Raw genomic sequence first — 24,280 nt, 5'->3', positions numbered from 1 at the left:
TGACCGGAGTGGGAATGGAGGGATACAAAAGAGTGGTCTAGTTTGGACCAGGGAGCGGCGCGGGCTAATTGTTCCTTGTTTCTCGTTTCAAGGCTTCATTCTATGATCATCTTGCTGGTGCCAGTACAGAGCGAGACTGCGGATAGTTGGGAACCTGTCTCGGGGGCAGGGAATTCATATGGTGTTCATGGAAGTGGAAATGACTAGGGTTGGGAAGCATTTTCCGATCAGGGCCATTGTGATCTCCTGGACTCGTTTCGATCGCCTCAGGGGGTCGGAGAGGAATTTCCCAGATTTTTTTTTTTCCCCATATTGGCCCTGGGGTTTTTCACTCTGGGTTTTCGCCTCTCCCTGGGGATCACATGGTCTGGAATAGGGGGGTGGGGGTGAGTTAATAGGTTGTAATGAACAAAGCATCGTAGCTGTGAGGGACAGCTCGGTGGATAGGATATTGGTATGTAGATAGGCTGGAAAATTGGGCGGGGATCCTGGATTCAGGATTCAATCCTGGACCGGGGAGCGGCGCGGGCTTGGAGGGCCGAAGGGCCTGTTCCTGTGCTGTATTGTTCTTTGTTCTTTGTTCTTTGTTCTGACCTTATGATGGTAGGAAAATGATTCATGAAGCTGCTGAAGGTGGTTGGGCCTAAGACACTACCCTAGGAGCTCATGCAGTGATGTTCTGGAGCTGAGATGATTGACTTCCAATCACTACAATCATCTTCAACCAGTGGAGAATTTTCCCCCCAATTCCCACTGATTCCAGTTTTGCGAGGGCTCCTTGATGCCTCACTCAGTGAAATGTAGCCTTGATGTCAAGAGTTGTCACTCTCACCTCACCTCTGGCATTCAGCTCTCTTATCCCTGTTTGAACCAAGGCTGTAATAAAGTCAAAGGGTCAATGAACCCGGCAGAACCTAAGCGGAGTATCCATGAGCAGGTTATTGCTGAGTAAATGCCGCTGATAGCACTGTCGATGATCCCTTCCAGCACTTTACTGATGATTGGGAATAGACTGATTAGGCTGTAATTGGCCGGGTTGGATTTGTCCTGCTTTTTGTGTACAGGACATACCTGGGCTATTTTAAACATTGCCAAACAGATACCAGGGTTGTAGCTGTATGGGAATAGCTTGGTTAGGGGGCATGGCTAGTTTTGGAGCATAAGTCTATTGCTGGAATATTGTCCATGGCCTTTTCAGTAGCCAGTGCCTTCAGCCATTTAAGAATATCTTGTGGAGTGAATCGAATTTGTCGAAGACTGGAACCCGTGAGGTTGGGGAGCTCCAGAGGAGCCCGAGATGGATCCTCCACTCGGCACTTCTGGCTGAAGATTGTCTTGTCCTTTGCACTGATGTGCTGGGCTCTGCCTCATTGAGAATGGGGATATTTGTGGAACCTCCTCCTCCGGTGAGCTTTGTTAAATTTGTTCATGGGATCTGGGCGTCGCCGACTGGGCCAGCATTTATTGCCCATCCTGGAGGGCATTTAAGAGGCAACCACATTGCTGTGGCTCTGGAGTCACATGTAGGCCAGACCAGGTAAGGACGGCAGAAGGACATTAGTGAACCAGATGGGTTTTTAGGACAATCGACAATGGTTTCATGGTCATCAGTAGATTCTTAATTCCAGATATCTACTGATTTCAAATTTTGCCATCTGCCATGGTGGGATTTGAACTCAGGTCCCCGGGGCATTATCCCAGGTCTCTGGATTACTATCCCAGTTACAATCCCACTGCACCACTGATTGTTTAAATATTCACCACCATTCATGGCTGGATGTGGCAGGACTGCAGAGCTTAGATCTGATCTGTTGGTTGTGGGATAGCGAGGGGGGAAATGGTACTTTTTTTACACATCACCCTATGCTCAGTGGCCTACACTGCTCCTGATTAATTCAGCAACGTCTCAATTTTAAAATACCACTGCTTGTTTTCAAATCTCTCCAGTCCGACCCAACCTTCCCTCTGTAATCTCCTCCAACCCTGCTCAGACCTCTCTCTGTAATCTCCTCCAATCTTGCTCATAACTCTTTCTGAAATCTCTTCCAACTCCACTCATCCCCCTCTCTGTAATCTCCTCCAATCCTGCTCTTACCTCTCTCTGTAATCTCCTCCAGTCCCACTCATCCCCCTCTGTGTAATCTCCTCCAGTCCCACTCATCCTCCTCTCTGTATTCTCCTCCAGACCCACTCATCCCCCTCTGTGTAATCTCCTCCAGTCCCACTCATCCTCCTCTCTGTAATCTCCTCCAGACCCACTCATCCCCCTCTGTGTAATCTCCTCCAGTCCCACTCATCCCCCTCTCTGTAATCTCCTCCAGACCCACTCATCCTCCTCTCTGTAATCTCCTCCAGACCCACTCATCCTCCTCTCTGTAATCTCCTCCAGTCCCACTCATCCCCCTCTCTGTAATCTCCTCCAGACCCACTCATCCCCCTCTCTGTAATCTCCTCCAGACCCACTCATCCCCCTCTCTGTAATCTCCTCCAGACCCACTCATCCGCCTCTCTGTAATCTCCTCCAGACCCACACACCCCCCTCTCTGTAATCTCCTCCAGACCCACTCATCCCCCTCTCTGTAATCTCCTCCAGACCCACTCATCCCCCTCTGTGTAATCTCCTCCAGTCCCACTCATCCTCCTCTCTGTATTCTCCTCCAGACCCACTCATCCCCCTCTGTGTAATCTCCTCCAGTCCCACTCATCCTCCTCTCTGTAATCTCCTCCAGACCCACTCATCCCCCTCTGTGTAATCTCCTCCAGTCCCACTCATCCCCCTCTCTGTAATCTCCTCCAGACCCACTCATCCGCCTCTCTGTAATCTCCTCCAGTTGCACTCATCCCTCTCTCTGTAATCTCCTCCAGACCCACTCATCCCCCTCTGTGTAATCTCCTCCAGTCTCACTCATCCCCCTCTGTGTAATCTCCTCCAGTCCCACTCATCCCCCTCTCTGTAATCTCCTCCAGACCCACACACCCCCCTCTCTGTAATCTCCTCCAGACCCACTCATCCCCCTCTGTGTAATCTCCTCCAGTCCCACTCATCCCCCTCTCTGTAATCTCCTCCAGTCCCAATCAGCCCCCTCTCTGTAATCTCCTCCAGACCCACTCATCCCCCTCTGTGTAATCTCCCCCAGACCCACAATCTTCCAAAATATCTGTGTTCTTCCAATTGTGGCATTTTAAATATCCTCAATTTTAATTACCCCACCACTGCCCCCTCACATGCCTGGGCCCTGAGCTCTCGAATCCTCTCACTAAACCTCTGCATTTCTCTGACCTGCTTAAAGATGCTCCTTAAAAGCCACATTGACCAACCCTTTGTTCACCTGTTGTGAAACCTCCGAATGTAACTCCGTCATAAAGTTTGTTTGATAATATTCCGGTGAGGGAGTTGATGCAAATGAAAGGTGCTACAAAAATGCAAGTTGTTGTAGTGCAAACTGCTGTCCCAGTAAAACTATAATGAAGGGAAAATTTACAAGGCTGGCGGAGTTTACAAATAGCCAGCACGTCCTGAGCTAAACCTGAGCCCAGTGCCTGCGATTTTCTGAAAACCATTTCATCCCAAATACAACGCTCCAACTTCTCTGCCTGGTGGTGATGTTGGGAGAGGGTCACCAACCCTCCAGGATGGGGCCTGGTGTCTCCAGGCATTAAAGGTCAATCTCCAGCAGACTGCGGTGTGCAACTCTGGAGAAAAGTCATCGGGACATTTAAAATATATGTTTTTGTCATTTTCCTTTGGCATTTCTCTTTACCAGAGAAACACTTATTGAAAATGGAGTGAACGAAGTTGTTTGGCTGGAAGTCAAGCATCATCCAATTAAGTAAAGAGTCTTTTTGCTTTCCAATTGATGAGGCAAGGCAGGATGTCACAAGGGAGGACATGTTGGCTGAATAATGGCTGGAGCCATTAGTGTGATTAAACCTCCAGGAATACCTTTAATCATAGTTGGCAACCCTACCATAGGACCCTGCCATCCCGGGGAACAATTCCCCCGGGATTGCACAGCTCCTGGTTAAGCTCCAGACTTGCGGACCCTGTTCAAATGCTGCAGGAAGTTCCTGTAATCAGTGATCATAGAATCCCTATAGTGCAGAAGGAGGCCAGTCGACCCATCGAACCTGCATTGACAACAATCCCACCTGGACCCTATCCCCGTAATCCCACGTATTTATCCTGCCAACCCCCCTGATTCCACTGGACAATTTAGCATGGCCAATCAACCTAACCTGAACATCTTTGGACCGTGGGAGGAAACCGGAGCACCCGGAGGAAACCCACGCAGACACGGGGAGAACGTGCAGACTCCGCACAGACAGTGACCCAAGCCGGAATCGAACCCGGGTCCCAGGCACTGTGAGGCAGCAGTGCTAACCACTGTGCCACCGTGCCGCCCTGGTATCAGCAGCTCAGCTCCAGAGCGAGGAATAACCTCGAACTGGCAGATTTGTAAGTCTGCCTTGTAGAAATAATAACAGATACACTTTTTATAATTTTTTTTTGTGTGGATGTTAGGCGCTACTTGCATCTGAAACGACTCCTCCTGACTCCCTTTCCCCTTCAAGAGCGCAGAGTGAGTCGGTGCGTTAGGAACTGGATTGTTTTGGACAAGTGGGACAATACAAGACTTGTGGAAAATAACAGTCAATAAATTGACCAATCCTGCCAGTTGAAAACAGCACAAGTTGACCAGGAGGTCAATTAGTTATAGCGAATGACACCCGTGGAGATCACCGTGGCAATGACAAGAATTGCTGATGGCAAATACAATGTTCTCATTTCACCGGTTCCCCGGAGAGACACAGTGCCACTGTTGCTGCTTACCTGCCAGCTCTCTCTGTTCTGGGCTGACTTTGCCCGCCGCTAAGATCATTGGCACACTGCCAAAGTAGCCGTTTGAAATGCCCATTAGCAGAGAGAAGACGCAAGGCCAGGCCGGATGATTGAAACCAGGCCGGTCACTCGGGAGCACACACAGGAGGAAGAGTGGGATGAACATAACCCGGGTGCAGGAACCGATGAGGAGATGAACTCCCTTCCAGTCATAAGGTAAAGCTGCGAGTATCTACGGCAACAAAGTAAGACAGAGTGTTGAGAAATGAGCACTTTGCACTTAAGTTTAAAGTTTATTTATTAGTGTCACAAGTAGGCTTAACACTGCAGTGAAGTTACTGTGAAAATCCTCTAGTCACCACACTGCGGCACCTGTTCGGGTACACTGAGGGAGAATTTAGCATGGCCAGTGCACCTAACCAGCATGTCTTTCAGGCTGTGGGAGGAAACCAACGCAGACAAGGGGAGAACGTGCAAACTCTACACAGACAGTGACACAAGCCAGGAATTGAACCCAGGTCCCTGGCGCTGTGAGGCATCAGTGCCAACTGGGATTCTCCTGTCCCACTGTGCCACTGTGCTGCCCCCAATACCCAAGTGCTTTAAATTTTGGGGGGAAAATAAACACAGCCTTTTTGTGGCTGCTTAACAATTTCACTCGCTGTCTGTTAGCAGGGTTATTATAATAGGATTAGTGCCTCATGACTCAATCCACAACCAATCATGACAGTCGGGGACCTTTCAATTCAGTTTAATTGACAGTTGAAAGTGGTAAGTGAATGCAGCAAGAACGAAAGAGGACGGTGTTATCCAACAGCACCGCTCTGGAGAATTGGGGAAAGAGGGAGGGAGGAAGAACTCGCATTTATAGAGCACCTTACCTCAGGAACATTTCACAACCAACGGCTGGCTGCTTTGAACTGAACTCACTTCTTTTATCGGCAAAATAAGCAGAATAATAATTGAAATGTGTTGAAACATTGAGAATATTTCTGCTGGTTTATCAACAGTCTTTAAAGATCTGAAATACTTTTGCCAGAAACTTCCAATCTCGCCCATGGCTGGGATTTTCCAGTCCCACTGCAGTGAATGGAATTTTGGCAGAGTGCCAAATTCTCCATTCTCGCTGGCAGCAGGAAACTGGGAATTCCGCCCTTTATTCCCATGGTATCCAGTTTTGATTTTAGTGCATACTTATATCCATGTGCAAAACTAACAGCATTATAACTGACTAGAAATTCGGAGAAATTCGGAATCAAATTGTTGGACTTTCAGAATTTCAATGCTTTGCATCTATCCTATTGAGAGCTACAGATGGATATTAAAGAATAATAAGCTTTAAGACCAGAAGATCATAAGACGAAAGAGCAGAGGTAGGCCATTTGGCCCATCGAGTCTGCTCCACCATTCAATGAGATCATGACTGATCTGATAGTGATAATCCTCAACTCCACTGTGCCGTCTTATCCCTGTAACCCTCGATTCCCTTACTGATTAAAAATCTGTCTATCTCAGCCCTGCACACACTTAACAACCCAGCCCTCTGTGGTAAAGAATTGAAGTGAATTTTAAAATAGAAAAATCCACAAGCAATGTGAGTAAAGGAAGCAAAGCTTCAGTGGCAAATGGGCAGCATCGGAACGTCTGCAGAATGGCAGTGGTTGCAAACTAGAGGAGCTTATTATGCTAATGTGCGATTAAGGTTATTATTTGTAGTTCGGAAGCAGCGTTCCTGATTGGCTGAAACAGGAATACTTTCATTTATTTAGCACCTATCGTTACCTCAGGACATCACAAAACTCTTTGCAAAGAAATACTTTTGAAGTGTAGTCACTGTTGGAACGTAGGGAGAACGGCAGCCAATTCACTCAGAAAGCTCCCAGCAATGAAAATAGGGCGGCACATAGAAACATAGGAGATAGGAGCAGGAGGAGGCCATTCGGCCCTTCAAGCCTGCTACTCCATTCATTAAGATCATGGCTGATCGTCCAGCTTAATAGCCTAATCCTACTTTCTCCCTATAACCTTTGAACCCGTTCGCCCCAAGTGCTACGTCCAGCCACCTCATGAATGCATTCTAATGTTTTGGCATCAACTACTTCCACAGGCTCACCACTCTTTGGATGAAGAAATGTCTCCTCACCTCCATCCTAAATGCTCTACCCTGAATCCTCAGACTGTGACCCCTGGTTCTGGACTCCGCCACCATCGGGAATATCCTCCCTGCATCTACCCTGCCCAGTCCTGTTAGAATTTTATAAGTCTCTATGAGATTCCCCCCCTCATTCGTCTGAACTCCAGACGGCACGGCAACACAGTGGTTATCACTGCTGCCTCACAGCGCTTGGGACCTGGGTTTGATTCCTGGCTTGGGTCACTGTCTGTGTGGAGTTTGCACATACTTCCTATGTCTGCGTGGGTTTCCTCCGGGTGCTCCGGTTTAGTCCCACGGTGTGAAAGACGTGCTGGTTAGGTTCATTGGCCATGCTAAATTCTCCCTCAGTGTACCCAAACAGGCGCCGGAGTGTGGCAACTAGGGAATTTTCACAGTAACTTCATTGCAGTGTTAATGTAAGCATTCTTGTGACATTAATAAATAAACTTTAATATGATCATGGCCATATTAGCAGCTTTTATTAAAAAAATGTTCAGTATAGGTACCATTGGCAGAACTAAGGTGGAAGGACAGCGTTAAGGGTTCAAAGCACTTACCTTTCCCACAAAATCTGACAGGTTAAAAATGGCCATGATGAGAATTGGCAGCCACTCTCCCAGGGTGCAGTTCCTAATTTCAGATTCCAGTCCTGGGAACAGGCAGAGTGTGATGAAGTAGGTGAGAGCGATGGACAGCATGTACGGCCATATAACCCGCGCCACAACGTATCGGTGTAGAATAATGTCTGTAAGAGAACAGATAACCTGTTAGTCAAACAAACAATATCCGTTAAGAAATGTATTACTGCAACAGAGGCTATTTCAGTGCATTTAGATCATTTGAGAACAGATGTGGCACCAGAATTAAATTCCAAAATGCTCTGAATTGCCGCTAATACCAATTTATTCAGAAAAATCAAGGACGGGGTTTTCTGGCCGCACTCGCCCCGAAACCGGAAAATCCGCACGAGGTCAATGGACCTTTGTGTTGTCTGTCTCTCGCCTGCTGCGATTCCCATTTCCCATGGTGGGCGGGACGGGAATATTCCCCCCCCCCCACAGAGTTTGGAAATGACCATCAAAAGTTTGGAAATGTCCATCCCTTGACTTAACCAGCACCAGTGGTGCAAGCTACAGTACCAAACTCCATCTAGTTACAAGCAATATCAGTTCTTGTTGTTCCAGAGGTTTCTACGTCAATCAGTGCATCGACTGGGAGTGTTGGCCCTTGCAATGTCTCAGTGGGTGTGTGTGTATCAGTGCCTTTATGGCGCAGATCAAGAAGATCCAAGGCCCGAAGGCTGGCCACTACCAATTAAACCAACATCAACCCCAGGGTAACAGTGGAGGCACAAAGCTTCATCCTGTTGGATCTGAGCCCATGTTAATGACTGGGTAGATGGAACTAGGTTCCAAGGTTAACCTGGTGTTGTTAAACTTCTTACTGTGTTTACCCCAGTCCAACGCCGGCATCTCCACATCATAGATGGAACTCAGACAGTATCTTCTACAGGACTAAACAAGAGAATGTGAGGAGGATGCAAAGAGGTTTCAGGGGGATTTTGGCAGGCTAAGTGAGTGGGGAGGAACTTGGAAGATGGAATAGAATGTAGAAAAATGTGGAGTTATCCATTTCGAGGGAAGATCTGAATTGCAGAGTGTTTCTGAAATGGTGAGAGATTGGGAAGTGTTAATGTCCAAAGGAACCTGGGTGTCCTTAATAATAAATCACTGAAAGTTAACATGCAGGTGCAGCAAGCAATTGGAAGGCCAGGAAGGGAAGGGCATAGTGGGAGCGTTGGGGAGCGAGGGGGAAAGCCAGGGGGGGGTGGGGGTCAGGTGGAGGGAGGCAGTGAGCAGTAGAGGGGGGGAGGGGGGGTTTGCTGGAGTGCCTTTTATTAGAAAGACTGAGCGTGCTCAGTAACAGGGAAAGGAAAATGGAGGCAGATCTCTTTGAGGAACAGTCTAATTTATAAAACACTGTCAATGCACTGTCAGAACGGGTTTACACGAGGAGGCAGCTGTGTGAAAAGGGAATGTGGATAAGTCTCGGGTTTGGACCTGTAGCGAGTCAGTAGACAGATGGATCAGTTATTGCAAGAGGTGAGATAGGTTTGTGTCAACAGTAAGTGACATAACTTTGGCCAGTCGACAGTAAATGCTAACCTTGCTCATGCTGTTCAATCCCAGGAATGAATAACAATATAAACTGGGAGCGAGCAAACGGTCTTGAATCTGAATGGCTGAATATCAGAGATGACTACTGTCTGACCAAGTGGATTATTAGATACAGCGCAGGGAATGGGATGAGTGGTAACTTAATCAAATTTGACATTAGACCGAAAATCAATATTCATATGTACCGCTTTCAGGGAAATATTGGGAGAGCTTAAATAAATTTGCCTATGGTAATGCAAAGCAAACTCAGTAGAGAATCAGAATCCTTTGAGGAGTCCTTGCTGAATGAGCAGGCGAGACACATACCAAGGACTTGCAAATGCAGGTCAAGGTAATTTGATGCTCTGTGGATTAAGATAATTCAAAGATGATTCAAATGCAAAAAAATACACATTACAAATCCTGTCGGGGGAAAGATGCAGAGACCAGAGGGAAGAATGTAAAATGACAGTCAGAAGGTCAAAGAATGTACTGGAATTGAGTGTTGCTCTGAAGGTTCACTGTAACAATGGGAAGTTCTCTCATTCCTGTTACAAAAAACAGATTCATCAAGGAAAAACACAGGACCCTCCAGGGTGGCGCAAGTTTAAAGTTATTAGTGTCACAAGTAGGCCTACATTAACTCTGCAATGAAGCTACTGTGAAAATCCCCTAGTCACCACACTCCGGCACCTGTTCGGGTACACTGAGGGAGAATTTAGCATGGCCAATGTACCCAACCAGCACGTCTTCTGGACTGTGGGAGAAAGCTTGAGCACCCGGAGGAAACCCACGCAGACGCGGGAGAACATGCAGACTACGCACAGACAGTGACCCAAGCCGGGAATCGAACCCGGGTCCCTAGCGCTGTGAGGCAGCAGTGCTAACCACTGTGCCACTGTGACAAGTCAGGACAGACCCAATGGGCTGAATGGCCTCCTTCTGCACTGTAGGGAATCTATGGATGCAGAATGCAAAAAGTGCTAAGCGTGTCCATGAAGTGATGGAATGTGTGAATGGCAGAACGGAGGTGCAGATTGTTAAGGGACTACCTGAGGAATGCGACTGTTGGTCCTGTGGGAAGAGAGGGTGGTTTGGAGACAAGAAGGAGAGCAAGATCATGGAGTCATAGAATCCCTACAGTCCAGAAAGAGGCCATCTGACCCATCGAGTCTGCACCGACCACAATCCCACACAAGCCCAACCCGCTTATCCCTACACATCTAACCATCTGTATCTCTGTTCTGCCATTCACACATTCTGACACTTTTAGCACCTTTCTCAGCCTTTAACATCACCATTTACATTCCCTCTGTCCAATTAAAGCCCTCCCTCCACCCACAGAGCATAAATCTTGTCCGATTTTCCTTCTTTTCAGCTCTGACGAAGAGTCATCCAGACTCGAAGCGTTGGCTCTATTCTCTCTCTCCACAGATGCTGTCAGACCTGCTGAGATTTTCCAACATTTTCTGTTTAGTTTCAGATTCCAGCATCCGCAGTATTGTGCCTGTATTTCTCTGATATAGTTGTGCATTCAGTGTGTGTGTTGTTTCATACTCTTCTGGGTTCTGGAGCTGCGGCACATTTTATAGCCTTCTGATTTTTATTGAATCGTACAAGTGAGACCTGCAATGATGTTAGTCACTTTAATCATTCAAACCTCCTCAGGCAAGGACAGGTGTTGATCCTTGTAGGTGACTTACACTTTTTAAAAATTTACTTATCAGGGGCGACTGTGCCATTTTTAACAATTTCAGCACAATCTCTGGAAAGCAGGGTGGAATTCCCAATTCCCACGGCACTTTATCATTTCTGAATTGTTTTACCAGCTGGTACCCTGGGGACAGTCAGCAACCGGGTTACATTTTTTTAGCAGGCCATAGATCTTTATTAAAAGCTCGTACCCAACGAATTCCTTTGGAGCAGGAGCAACCCCCTCCATTCCTGCACCCCCCCCCCCCCCCCGCACCGCACTCCCCCCCCGCACCGCACTCCCCCCCGCACCGCACTCCCCCCCGCACCGCACTCCCCCCCCCCGCACCGCACTCCACCCCCCCGCACCGCACTCCCCCCCCCCCGCACCGCACTCCCCCCCCCCCCGCACCGCACTCCCCCCCCCCGCACCGCACTCCCCCCCCCGCACCGCACTCCCCCCCCCCCGCACCGCCCCCCCCCGCACCGCACTCCCCCCCCCCCCGCACCGCACTCCCCACCCCCCCCGCACCGCACCCCCCCCCGCACTCCCCCCCCCCCGCACCGCACTCCTCCCCCCCCCCGCACCGCACTCCCCCCCCCCCGCACCGCACTCCCCCCCCACACCGCACTCCCCCCCACACCGCACTCCCCCTGAACCGCGCTCCCCCCCCCTGCACCGCGCTCCCCCCCCGTGCACCGCACTCCCCCCCCCGTGCACCGCACTCCCCCCCCCGTGCACCGCACTCCCCCCCCCGTGCACCGCACTCCCCCCCCCGTGCACCGCACTCCCCCCCCGTGCTCCCCCTGCACCGCGCTCCCCCCCGTGCACCGCACTCCCCCCCGTGCACCGCACTCCCCCCCCCCTGCACCGCTCTCCCCCCCCCCCTGCACCGCTCTCCCCCCCCCCCCTGCACCGCTCTCCCCCCCCCCTGCACCGCTCTCCCCCCCCCCCCTGCACCGCTCTCCCCCCCCCCCGCACCGCTCTCCCCCCCCCCCCTGCACCGCTCTCCCCCCACCCCCCTGCACCGCTCTCCCCCCCCCCCTGCACCGCTCTCCCCCCCCCCTGCACCGCTCTCCCCCCCCCTGCACCGCTCTCCCCCCCCCCCCTGCACCGCTCTCCCCCCCCCCCTGCACCGCTCTCCCCCCCCCCCCTGCACCGCTCTCCCCCCCCCCTGCACCGCTCTCCCCCCCCCCCCTGCACCGCTCTCCCCCCCCCCCCCCCCTGCACCGCTCTCCCCCCCCCCCCCCCCCTGCGCCGCTCTCCCCCCGGTAACAGTAAAAATTAAACTGTTAAGATGTCCCTCATTTTCCTTCTGGGATTCCTCACATTGAATATCAGCCCGGTTCTTAACATTCTAAGCTTGGGGCATTCCTGGAGGACTATATAAAGTTCTAGTCGGTTATAACGACTTTAATCAGGCAGTTGAGGTTGGCCTATTAGAATATGAACTCCCTTATTAAGGGCCAAGATGTGCCATCTACAGGTCCAGGCAGTAGGCGATTGAGGAGGTCGTCCAACCTGACTGTCTGCCCCTCTACCGTGGCCAGGTGTCCCTGGAGAGGGAGCATTCCGTGTCCGGGGGCACAGTTGATGCCTTCCGTGCCTGCTGGGCACCGCAGGGACTCGGGTGTATTATTGACCTCTTTAATTACATTTTAATTTGATGTTTGAAGTTTTCTTTCCATTTTATCTTTTGTTTCAGGCAGTTCCCCTCCTGTTAGGGAGGTGCCCCTCTTGAGGTGTCCCTGGGTTAGTTTGATTCTGTTTATTTGGTTGGACACAAAAAGATGTCCCTGTTTAAGGGCCAAATTGACAGGCCAGTCAGGGAGCCTCTTGCTCTGTATTTAGCCAGGCGTGTCAGTTCCTCTGCGGCTCCTAGTGTAGACTGCTAACTGAAAGCACTCTGTATGCTGTTGTCAGACTTGTAAATAAAGGGATGTTGGTGAAGGGACTTCTGCCTCTGAGGATTTATTACATCGATGTTGTATTAAAAGAACATAGCAGCACTAAATAAATTTTACAAGGATCATACAAGGAATGCCTGCTGATCCCTATCAGAAAAAGATGAACAAATTGGGTCTGTTTAATCTTGGAAAGGGAAGATTAATGGGTGACCTAATGGAGGTCTTTAAAATTCTGAAAGCTTTTGATAGAAGAGAGGCAAAGAGAAGAGGAAACCGCCTCCTCTCCCGTCCTGTTTGCACAGTAAGTAGTCTCACAACACCAGGTTAAAGTCCAACGGCTTTATTTGGTAGCACGAGCTTTCGGAGCGCTGCTCCTTCATCAGGTGAGATGAAGGAACAGCACTCTGAAAGCTCGTGCTACCAAATAAACCTGTTGGACTTTAACCTGGTGTTGTGAGACTACTTACTGTGCCTACCCCAGTCCAGCGCCGGCAACTCCACATCATGTCCTGTTTGCAGCTGCTCCAGCCAGGAGATCCTGCTGTCATGGTATGGCATGTTCGTCTGCCTTATGTCATCCTTACACATCCACTGTATCTCATCTCCAACCGCTCTGTGATGTCCATCAACTATGCCGAGGTCAACATCTGCTGAAATTTCCCCTCTGGAAGAGATTTCTGTAGCTTTTCAGCTCTGGTCAAATGGCCAAAATACTGACAATTTATTCTCTGGATGTCCCTTTTTTGATCTATTTTCCCTCTTGCAATTTCAACCCCCTGTTCACTTGTCTTGTAATCTGCATATGGAGTTTTTTAACATGCATCTTCGCATCCACATTTCAAAAGCCTCGATATTCTTCTTTATTTATTATCCTGGGTTCTGAGGCAAACAGGAGAGTGGATCGAATGCAGCAGCTTACAAGTTTTTTTCCCTCGTTACAAGCTTGAGTTTTCTTGTTGTTAACACGTCCTTCACAACGTTACTTCTGGCTATCTCGATCCTTCTTCTGAATTTGGCATCACATCCACCATCCTAAATAGACAAATTCACCTACTTGTTCCAGTGTGACACCATCCACTTCAATCTTCACTCTCTCTTCTGATCTATTCCTTCTGATTACGATTGCTTTTGTCTTTTTAGGACTCAATCCATATTCTAACCTTCGAGATTCTACTTGATCTATGCTATTTAGTCAGGATTTTATCTGATTCTAAGTGGCGCTATGTCATCAGCATATAGTAAGGTTGCCCTGTCCTTGCCTCCATTTTGATTCCCAGGAGTACATCTGACATAGCCAAGCCCAGAGGCCATCAATAGAAAACAGTCACCAAAAACTCAAATAGAAAATTCTGACAAATGTATCGAATGTAACCGAACAGGTACCGGAGTGTGGCGACTAGGGGGTTTTCACAGTAACTTCATTGCAGTGTTAATATAAGCCTACTTGTAACACTAATAAATCAACTTTAAAACTACTCCCACTCTAGCAGTAGCTGAAGTGAATGGTATCGATGTGTTTTAAGGGGAAGCGAGATGACACATGAAGGAGAAAGGAATGAAGAGTTTAGAGTTTGATAAGAAACAATGGGAGCAGTTTCAAGTGGACCATATATACATAGAATACTTACAATCCCTACAATGCAGAAGGAGGCCATTCGGCCCATCGAGTCTGCGCCGACCACAATCCCACCCAGGCCCTATCCCCATAACTTCACATATTTACTAATCCCTCCTACGCATCCCGGGACACTAAGGAGCAATTTAGCATGGCCAATCAATCTAACCCACACATCTTTGGACTGTGGGAGGAAACCGGAGCACCCGGAGGAAACCCACGCAGACATGGGAAGAATGTGCAAACTCCACACAGACAGTGACCCAAGCTGGGAATCGAACCCGGGTCCCTGGCGCTGTGAGGCAGCAGTGCTAACCACCGTGCCACCGTGCCGCCATTAATGTTGGCATGCATTGGTTGGGCTGAATACTCTGTTTGCTATGCTGTACATTCCAGGTAATTTCCTGGCCCCACATACTGTTCTCTCACACCACGGATATAAATGATATAATACGCACTAGCACAATCACAGTCTGAATATTAGCACCATGGAGATTGGATGGGTAATGATTGAACGCTGCATTATGGACAGGTAATTATATTGACACAGTCATTCATAACACAGAAGGAAAGTAACAAAATGTAAGGTTACCTCTGAATCCCGGCCAGTTTCTCCTTAACTTCGACTTTGGTGCATCGAACCTCATGTAGGCTGCAGTGGCTGGAATGTCCTGATCAGCACCATCGGACTGGGGGCTTTCCACGATTCCGTTTTCCTTGGGGAATAATGGCAGGAAATGCAGCTGTCATTCCAAAACCTAAGATGGATTTTCTGTTGGGGCTACTTAACCCTGGGAGCGAAGGAGCAGAACTCTCACCAATCCAATCTCAGGAATGATTACAGTTGCCTGGTCTATCGTTTCTTGGCTGGTGAAACTGGCCACCAGCAGCCTGTGTTTGAAAATGACCCCCTCGAACTTTAATCAAGCAGAGTAAAGGCTAATTGGCCTGTTTATTTCCTCTCTTCAGCTTTTACCCTTTCTGAAACAGGGCTGTAACAGTTCCCACTGCTTAGCTGCCTGACATAACTCCTGCTTTCCAGGGAATTAGGGTTAGGTGTGTGATGGTGCGCACAGATGATAGAGAGTCTGCAGTCTATCATGCAAACCCCCTGAGTTTTACACCCCTCACTTAAATGGAAATTTAAAAAGGGGGGCAATATGTCAAATGAGCTGTTGCCTCCCAATCACCCATTTTACACGACTGCACAAAGTTGAAATTCACTCCAAGAAGCTTTGGAAATTTCTGGTACCTAATCCCCAATCTGTTCTAGCCTAGTGCTTTTCCATTTTAGTCTCGGTTGGATTTTTCTAATGCACTGTCCATTTGAATATTTATCTCCATTAGCGATTCTTTCACATCCTCCCTTGGCACTCCTACAGTCCTGCTTTCAACTTCCTGTGTGAAAAAGAGATCTAAAACATTTATTAATCATCTGCACCAGTCCCTTCCCTTCAAGAACAAGATGGCCCCTTTCATCTATAAGTAGTTCCATATTTCCTTAACTAAACTCTTAGTGCTTGGATGCAGTCTTGAGGCCCCACTCCCAATGCAAAGCCTCACTATCTATGACCGTAGGAGCAGAGATAGCAGAGATACGGCTACAAGGCTTTAGTCCTGATTTTCTGACCTACTGCTGCAGTTTGAGGTTTCGTGGAACTATTTTTGGCACATGACTGAATAATGAAAGGTGCTTTTGTGTTAAAGTGGATTCACACCTATCATACAAGTAACAGATGGAACTGCTGGGACTGAGAGAACATTGGTATTAATGACAGGCAACACATAGCTGTCATTGCAATCTGATTTAATAGCGATAAGAATAAAAATATAGAAACTAGAAGCAGGAGTAGACAATTTGGCCCTTTGAGCCTGCCCCGCCATTCATTTTGATCAAGGCTGATCATCAAATTCAATATCCTGATACTGCCTTCCCCCTCATACCCCCAATCCCTTTAGCCCCAAGAGCTATATCTAATTTCGTCTTGAAATCACGCAATGTTTTGGTCTCAACTACATTCTGTGGTAGTGAATTCTACATGTTCACCACCCTCTGGGTGAAGAAATTTCTCCTCACCTCAGTCCTAAAAGGTTTGCCCCTTATCCTCAAACTATGCCCCCTAGCTGTGGACTCCCCCACCACCGGGAACATTCTTTCTGAATCCACCCTGTGCAAATGAAAGCTTTGGAAATGCTCAGTAGATCAGGCAGCATCTGTAAAGACAGAAGCTGAGTTAACAGGCTGGATTTTCAATGCAAGGTCAGGAACTAAACACTCACAGTCGCTGGGTCAAAATCCTGGAATTCCCTCCCTAATGGCACACAGCACGTGGACTGCAGTAATTCAAGAAGGCAGCTCTCTACCACCTTGTCAAGGGAAACTCGGGATGGATAATAAATGCTGGCCAGCCAGCGACGCCCAGGTCCCACGAATGAATTTTTTAAAAAGCGCAGTTGAAAGTGGCCAGGGACAAGACAAGGAGTAGGAGTAGCGTTCCTGCCAATGCTTGGTGACCCCACCAATTACACAAAAGTTTCTGCAAAGCAAGTTATTTAAGTTGCACAGTGAACTGGTCGGCTGTGCACTAACCTATATTGTGTTGCCAGGAAGAGTTTTCAAAATTTCATTCCATTTCAGGCAGGCTCCTTAATGAGTTTAAGGAACTGTTAATTGAATGAGAGTACTATCCCACTCCCCCTCCACTCCCAACCTTCCCCATGGCCAATTGAATACCCAGGATTGTCCGGGTCTAGGCTTCCAAGGTCTGCTCGCACTGAGCCTGCAACCCTTTGAAAATCCAGGCCAATATTTGGCAGTCTTTCACCAGTTCTGATCATTGACCCAAAACACTGGGCCCGATTTTACCATCAAGCTGGGCCTGTGTTCAGGTGCGAAAGCTTGGTAAAGTCGGGCATGAGGCAAGTAGCACGATTCGCGCCCCCCTCCGTGTCCGTTCTCCCTTTACCAAGTGCTGAAAATGGCTGCCGTCAGGACCGCGCCCAAAATGGCCACGACGTCAATTTAAATGTTTTTGCACGCATTTAAATTGACTTAATGGGCTGCACGCCCAACCTTACCGGCATTTCCCCCTTTATCACCACGTTCGCCTGTCCAGATTCGGCGCAAAACAGACACGCTCGGCAAAGGTCCAATTTGGGTGCTCCAGCTGCTGAAGAGGTAAGTTCAGAGCTTCCAGGGCTCTCTGACTCAGAGCGGTGGTGGGGGCGTGGGGGGGAGGAGAGGGTGGGAGGCGGGTCAGATGGCTCTCTGGTGGGGGGGTGAGGGAGGCGGGTCAGATGGCTCTCTGGTGGGGGAGGGAGGTGGGTCAGATGGCTCTCTGGTGGGGGAGGGAGGTGGGTCAGATGGCTCTCTGGTGGGGGGGGTGAGGGAGACGGGTCAGATGGCTCTCTGGTGGCGGGGGGGTGAGGGAGGTGGGTCAGATGGCTCTCTGGTGGGGGGGGTGAGGGAGGCGGGTCAGATGGCTCTCTGGTGGGGGAGGGAGGCGGGTCAGATGGCTCTCTGGTGGGGGAGGGAGGCGGGTCAGATGGCTCTCTGGTGGGGGGGGTGAGGGAGGCAGGTCAGATGGCTCTCTGGTGGGGGGGTGAGGGGAGGCGGGTCAGATGGCTCTGGTGGGGGGGTGAGGGAGGTGGGTCAGATGGCTCTCTGGTGGGGGGGTGTGAGGGAGGCGGGTCAGATGGCTCTCTGGTGGGGGAGGGAGGTGGGTCAGATGGCTCTTTGGTGGGGGGGGAAGGAGGTGGGTCAGATGGCTCTCTGGTGGGGGGGGAAGGAGGTGGGTCAGATGGCTCTCTGGTGGGGGGTTGAGGGAGGTGGGTCAGATGGCTCTCTGGTGGGGGGGTGAGGGAGGAGGGTCAGATGGCTCTCTTGCTCTCTGGTGGACGGTGCGTGGGGGGCAGGGGGGCAGGGAGGGTCCGCTGCCATTCTGCATGTGATTGGTGGGGCAGAAGGTGGGGTTTGCTGCCATTCTGCGTGCAATCGGTGGGGGGGAAGGGGGGTCCGCTGCCACTCTGTGTGTGATCGGTGAGGGGGAACAGGAGCAGGAGGCCGCGATCGGTCTGGATAGCAGGGTGGGTAGGGGGAATAAGGGGGACAGTAATGTTTAGGGGTGGGGTAATGTCTGTGGGGGCCAGGGGGAGGCATTATCCGGCCCGGGCGCGATGTGGCAGGGGAGCGTTTGTCTATTGTTTACTGCGCATGTGCAGCTAAAGGATCCGATCGGACCTGCAGCGTTTCGGGTGTATTAAGCCCTGCCCTCAGGCTTGTGCAGTGCGATTCGGAATCGCTGATATTTTTTCAGGCAGACTGCGTATGGGGGCGCCTGAGAATGGGTCTAAAAGGCGGATCTGAAACGCTCCCAGTTTCAAGTCCGTCCAGCACTCAGAATCAAAATGGTAAAATAGGGCCCATTAACTCTGTTTCTCTCTCCACAGTTGCTGCCTGACTTGCTGCATATTTATCTCCAGCATTTTCTTAACATCCACAGCATCTTTGCTTTTTGAGACAATGGAGAATGCGTTTCCGTCTGAGTAATTTGCAGTGGGTATTCACGCTTTGTGTTGCGAGGGATTGAAGTTACACATGCACAATATCAAGTGGTCTTTGGCCAGGTGTCCACTTGGGGTGGGCAGTGGTCAGTTTACTTGCTAATGAGCAACACTCGAGAGCGGTAGGAGTGAAGGCCAAACTCCCCCTCCCAACCTTCTGTGAACAGAGAAGAAAGTTTTGATGAAAGTTCATCAAGCTGCAAGGTTAACTTTTGTTTCTCTCTCCATTCGATACTGGCTGAGGGTTTCCAGCCTTTTCTTAAAGATTCAGAGTTCAGAGTCAGTTTGACTGAAGTGAGTCAGGGAGGAGATAAGAAGCTGGTCTCGCCTTAGATAGCTGGTCCCACGCCCTCTAGCTTATTTCTTCTCTTTCAATTATTTATTGAATGTCATTTTGATAGGTGCTGGTGAATCTGTGTCGCCTCGTGAGGCAGTGCATTCCACATATTCTAACTAGTCCCAACTATATCCTAACTTCAACCGGCATTTGTGAATATCGCCTTTAGTTCTTTTGGTAGTCACCTCAAATCCGTGCTCCCCGGGCCATCAGCCCCACAGCCAATGGAAACAATTTATTTCATGATGTCAATACTGTAGAAAAGGATAGCGCACTGGTTATCACTGCTGCCTCACAGCGTTAGGGACCCAGGCTCAATTCTGGCCTTGGGTGACTTTGTGGAGTTTGCACATTCTCCCCATGTTTGCGTGGGTTTCCTCCGGGTGCTCCGGTTTCTTCCCACAGTCCAAAGACGTTAAGTGGATTGGCCATGCTAAATTGTCCCTCAGTGTGAGAGTGGCTATGCTTGATGTGGTATAATGCCCCTCAGGCTATAAGCCCCTGGCAACAGACTAATTCCTGTTCCAGGAATAATTTGCAACAGAAAGAGAGGAAAGTCTGACCTATGCACCATCAGAGTGCGGAAAGGCTCAGAGAGAGAATGCTGTTTTTATCCTGTTAAAGGGGTCAGTGGGGTGTACTCTTTATTATATTTTTTTACATATGGATTCATTGCTGTGTGACTATTTCTACAGAATCTGTGCGTATCACTCATATCAAAACAATAATGCAAAATAGAATGAAATTATTTCTACATAGGATGCCAAATTCCAGACTAAGATCAAGATTTTACTTAAACTTAGTTGAGATTCTCTCTTGCAAAATAAAAGCAAAATACTGCGGATGCTGGAATCTGAAACAAACAAAAAATGCTGGAAAATCTCAGCAGGTCTGGCAGTGTCTGTAGAGAGAGTAAACAAAGTTAATGTTTCAAGTCCTTTTGACTCAGAATCCCTAAAGTGCAGAAGGAGGCCATTTGGCCCATCGAGCCTGCCCCGACAACAATCCCACCCAGATCCTTTTCCCTGTAACCCCATATATTTACCCTCCTAGTCTCCTGACACTAAGGGGCAATTTATCATGACCAATCAACCTGACCCGCACTTCTTTGGAGTGCGGCATTAATGAAATCATTTGAAAAGGCCATTTATTTTGCAAAAGCAAAACAGTGGGCAAACATTTATTAGTTTGGTTACTGCTGCAAAGCGCAGCGACAGAAATTCTCGCCCAACCTAAGCGATGCCCCATGGCCAGGTTTTTCCACCCTCGCCAGGGTGGGTCCGCCGCGGCAGATTTAGTGGCCCAGTCAAAATTCCACCGACTTCCAGCGGGATCGACGATCCCTGCGGCCAGCGGGGCTGGAAAATCCCACCCATCGGCCTCTTTTCCCTCCACAAGCAAACAGGTGACAGACAATCTTCAAAGGTGGCAGCCACATTCCCTCCCGGACTAGAAGGGAATATTTGGAAGATGACCCAAAACAGGAGGAAGTTATCCATGGTCATGGGAAGCAGTCCTCAAGCAAACTGCCCTGAGAGATTATCCTGTTTCATTCTTACAATGTGAGGTAAAAACTTACGAATCTTACTTCCTCTGTATTGACATTATGATGGACGCGGTAGCCTGGGCCCTGATCCGCATGACCTTTGTCCTCTAGACATTCATGGCCCCTGCTACTCTGGGAGGTATAGTATCGCACAAACTGTGTTCTTTTCACCAGCAAATGCAAGAGGAAGCACATCATTTCCATCCCGATGGAAATGAAGAAGAAGACAATGGTGTTTTTCCGCTCGTCTGAAAGCAGGAGCTTGGTAAAAATTCTGCTGAGGGAAATGATGACGCCAGCAGTGCCTGTAAAGGAGGGGGGAAAATAAACCTCTTAGTGTTCATCGTTAATGAGAGTGAGGAAATACATCCTTCCAACAGGCGGTCTTTCCCCCAGCCCCACAATCCTCTTCCTTCTTCCAACTATCGACAGGCAATAGTCTTCCAACACTCCAAACACTTGGGCCAGGAGCTTACAATCGCTCCATGACATGTCTCCACCCCGACTCCCTCCCTCCCAGTGGGTGGGGCGAGCCATTTAAATTGCTGTTTACTTCAGCAGGGTTGTAATATCCCGCTGGGCGGGAAGGGGGCGTAATATCCTGGCCTTGGTTTTAGTTTGAGAGGGATAGAATTGAGAAGTACCAGACCTTGCATACAGTTCTAGTCAATCGCCCATCCCTTGACTCCGTCTACACTTCCCACTGCCTCGGAAAAGCAGCCAGCATAATCAAGGACCGCATGCACCCCGGACATTCTCTCTTCCACCTTCTTCCGTCAGGAAAAAGATACAAAAGTCTGAGATCACGTACCAACTGACTCAAGAACAGCTTCTTCCCTGGTGCCATCAGACTTTTGAATGGATCTACCATATATTAAGCTGATCTTTCTTTACACCCTAGCTGTGACTGTAACACTACATTCTGCACTCTCTCCTTTCCATAGAACCATAGAAAATTACAGCTCAGAAACAGGCCTTTTGGCCCTTCTTGTCTGTGCCGAACCATTTTTTGCCTAGTCCCACTGACCTGCACTTGGACCATATCCTTCCACACCCCTCTCATCCATGAACCCGTCCAAGTTTTTCTTAAATGTTAAAAGCATTTACCACTTTATCCGGCAGCTCATTCCACACTCCCACCACTCTCTGCGTGAAGAAGCCCCCCCCTAATATTCCCTTTAAACTTTTCTCCTTTCACCCTTAACCCATGCCCTCTGGTTTTCTTCTCCCCTAGCCTCAGCAGAAAAAGCCTGCTTGCATTCACTCTATCTATACCCATCAAAATCTTATACACCTCTATCAAATCTCCCCTCAATCTTCTACGCTCCAGGGAATAAAGTCCCAACCTATTCAATCTCTCTCTGTAACTCAGCTTCTCAAGTCCCGGCAACATCCTTGTGAACCTTCTCCACTTTCCTTCTCCACTATGTACTCTATGAATGGTATGTTTTGTCTGTATAGTGACAAGAAACAATACTTTTCACTGTATCCCAATACATGTGACAATAATAAATCAAATCAAAATCAAACCATATTATAAAGAAGGCTCTAATGGGACTGGAGAGGGTGCAGAGAAGGTTTACATAGATGATACTGAAAATGTTTGAGTAAAGGTATCAGGAAAGGATTGACAGGCTGTAGTCCTTTTCTCTCGACCTTATAGAGGTCTTCAAATTTCTAAAAGGTTTTGATGGAGTGGATACAGGGATAGATGGTTCCTCTTGTGGGGAAGAGCATAACTAGAGGCCATTGATAGAAGATAGTCCCCAATAAATCCAATAGGGAATTTAGAGAATGGTAGAATGTGGAAGTCACCATCACAGGGAGTAGTCGGAGTGATTCATATGGATGCAGTTCAGGGGAAACTGGGCAAGTCTATGAGGGAGAAGGTAGATGTAGATGAGAAAATATGGGCAGATTCTCCATTGAAGCACGAGCATTGGCATGGACTGATGGGTTGTTTCTGAGTTGTATACCCTATGTAACCATGTGTAAAACATCCAATCACTGCAGAGCAGATAGAATGCTAATGTATGAACGCAGAGTGGTATAGGATCATTGAATACAGCTGGCCATTCATCCCATCATGCCAATACCAGCTTTTTGAAAACAATTAAAGCCATTCCCCTGCACTTTCCCCCCTGGCCTGTGTAACGGCCTGTGTAGCCTCAGCCCCCCATGTTTCACTAAGATATTCTGTATGAGAGTATGTAAGAGTACAACTTGTAGAAAATAATGCTGCAATTGTGCAGTGTTCCAGGCAGTCCACACCACCGAGTATTCTGCTGAGTCCTTCCACTGCTGGAGCAGTTCATGGAGAGCCCAGGACTAACCCCTCAGATAACCGAGGAAATCTACTCCACATGGTTCTGTGGGCACCAGTGGGCTTCCTGTGCCTCAGCCAATAACCATTCTTTAAGTATGGGCCTCGTGAATGTCTATTTAACCATGAAGGAGCTTATGGCTGAGCCCTATCCCATCGACAATACAAATCTTTCAGCACCGCGACAGAAACTAATCAACTGGACATTGTGTTCAAACAGGCAACCCTCGGACTGCGTAACTGTGTGCTCATCTGTAAAAACAGCACACAGTGAAATGTGACAAATGTATATTGTTTGTTGAAGAACTGAACTGTAATAAATGTAATGTCTTGGAACAGAGCACTGTAAAGTATTGTAAATATGACTGTTTTTTGCACTGTTTGTAATTATTGGAAATGTTGTTTCTGCAATGGTTTATCTCAGAGTATTTATGAATAAAGTATATTTTTGAAATAAAAAATTATGTTCAAACAGGCACCTTGTCCACCTTGATCATTCCTTCGGGCCAGCCCGGCTGGTCACTGACAACAAGCATTAGACCATAAGACGTAGGTGCAGAAGTAGGCCATTCAGCCCATCGAGTCTGTTCCGCAATTCAATGAGATCACGACTGATCGGATGTGATAATCTTCCACTTCCCACCTTATCCCCATAACCCTGGATTCCCTAACTGATGAAAAATCTGTCTATCTCAGCCTTGAACATACTTATTGGCCCAGTCTCTACGGCAAAGAATTCCACAGATTCTCTGCCCGCTGAGAGAAGAAACTCCTCCTCATCTGTGTCTTAAATGGACGACCCCTTACTCTGAGGTTGCGCCCTTTAGTCCTGGACTAACCCACATGGGGGAAACAACCTCTCAGCATCTGCCCTGTCAAGCCCCCTGAGAATGCTGTATGTCTCAATAAGGTCACCTCTCATTCTTCTAAACTCCAATGAGTACAGGCCTAACATACTCAACCTCTCCTCATAAGAAAATCCCTCCATACCCAGATCCCCCCATTCTCCTCATTTGCTTTCCAAATGGCACTCTGGATGAGATGCACTCATCCTGCCAAGTCCATGCATCGGAATTCAGGCCTTCTTGGTGGATATAGCTCAGGACACCCTGGGAAGTCCATTCACCCAACAAGCTTTCCCCTTT

At 48.7% G+C, this 24,280-nt stretch overlaps 1 protein-coding gene across 1 annotated transcript in view; it reads right to left on the bottom strand.

Annotated features, from left to right (window-relative positions):
- The window catches only part of LOC144510922 (equilibrative nucleoside transporter 4-like), a 51,937-nt gene that overhangs the window by 13,511 nt on the left and 14,146 nt on the right, over positions 1 to 24,280 (bottom strand). The window contains exons 4-7 of the mRNA XM_078240980.1: positions 20,855 to 21,117; positions 14,959 to 15,082; positions 7,553 to 7,740; positions 4,832 to 5,072 (exon numbers count right to left, since the gene is read on the bottom strand). Coding sequence (XP_078097106.1) covers positions 4,832 to 5,072; positions 7,553 to 7,740; positions 14,959 to 15,082; positions 20,855 to 21,117 — 816 coding nt within the window. The remainder of the gene's footprint in view (positions 1 to 4,831; positions 5,073 to 7,552; positions 7,741 to 14,958; positions 15,083 to 20,854; positions 21,118 to 24,280) is intronic.

This window comes from Mustelus asterias, chromosome 23 (genome assembly GCF_964213995.1).
Source record: "Mustelus asterias chromosome 23, sMusAst1.hap1.1, whole genome shotgun sequence".
In the NCBI taxonomy this organism is placed as follows: domain Eukaryota; kingdom Metazoa; phylum Chordata; class Chondrichthyes; order Carcharhiniformes; family Triakidae; genus Mustelus; species Mustelus asterias.
Note: the sequence above shows the minus strand (reverse complement) of the source record. Positions and strands in the feature narration are given on the sequence as shown.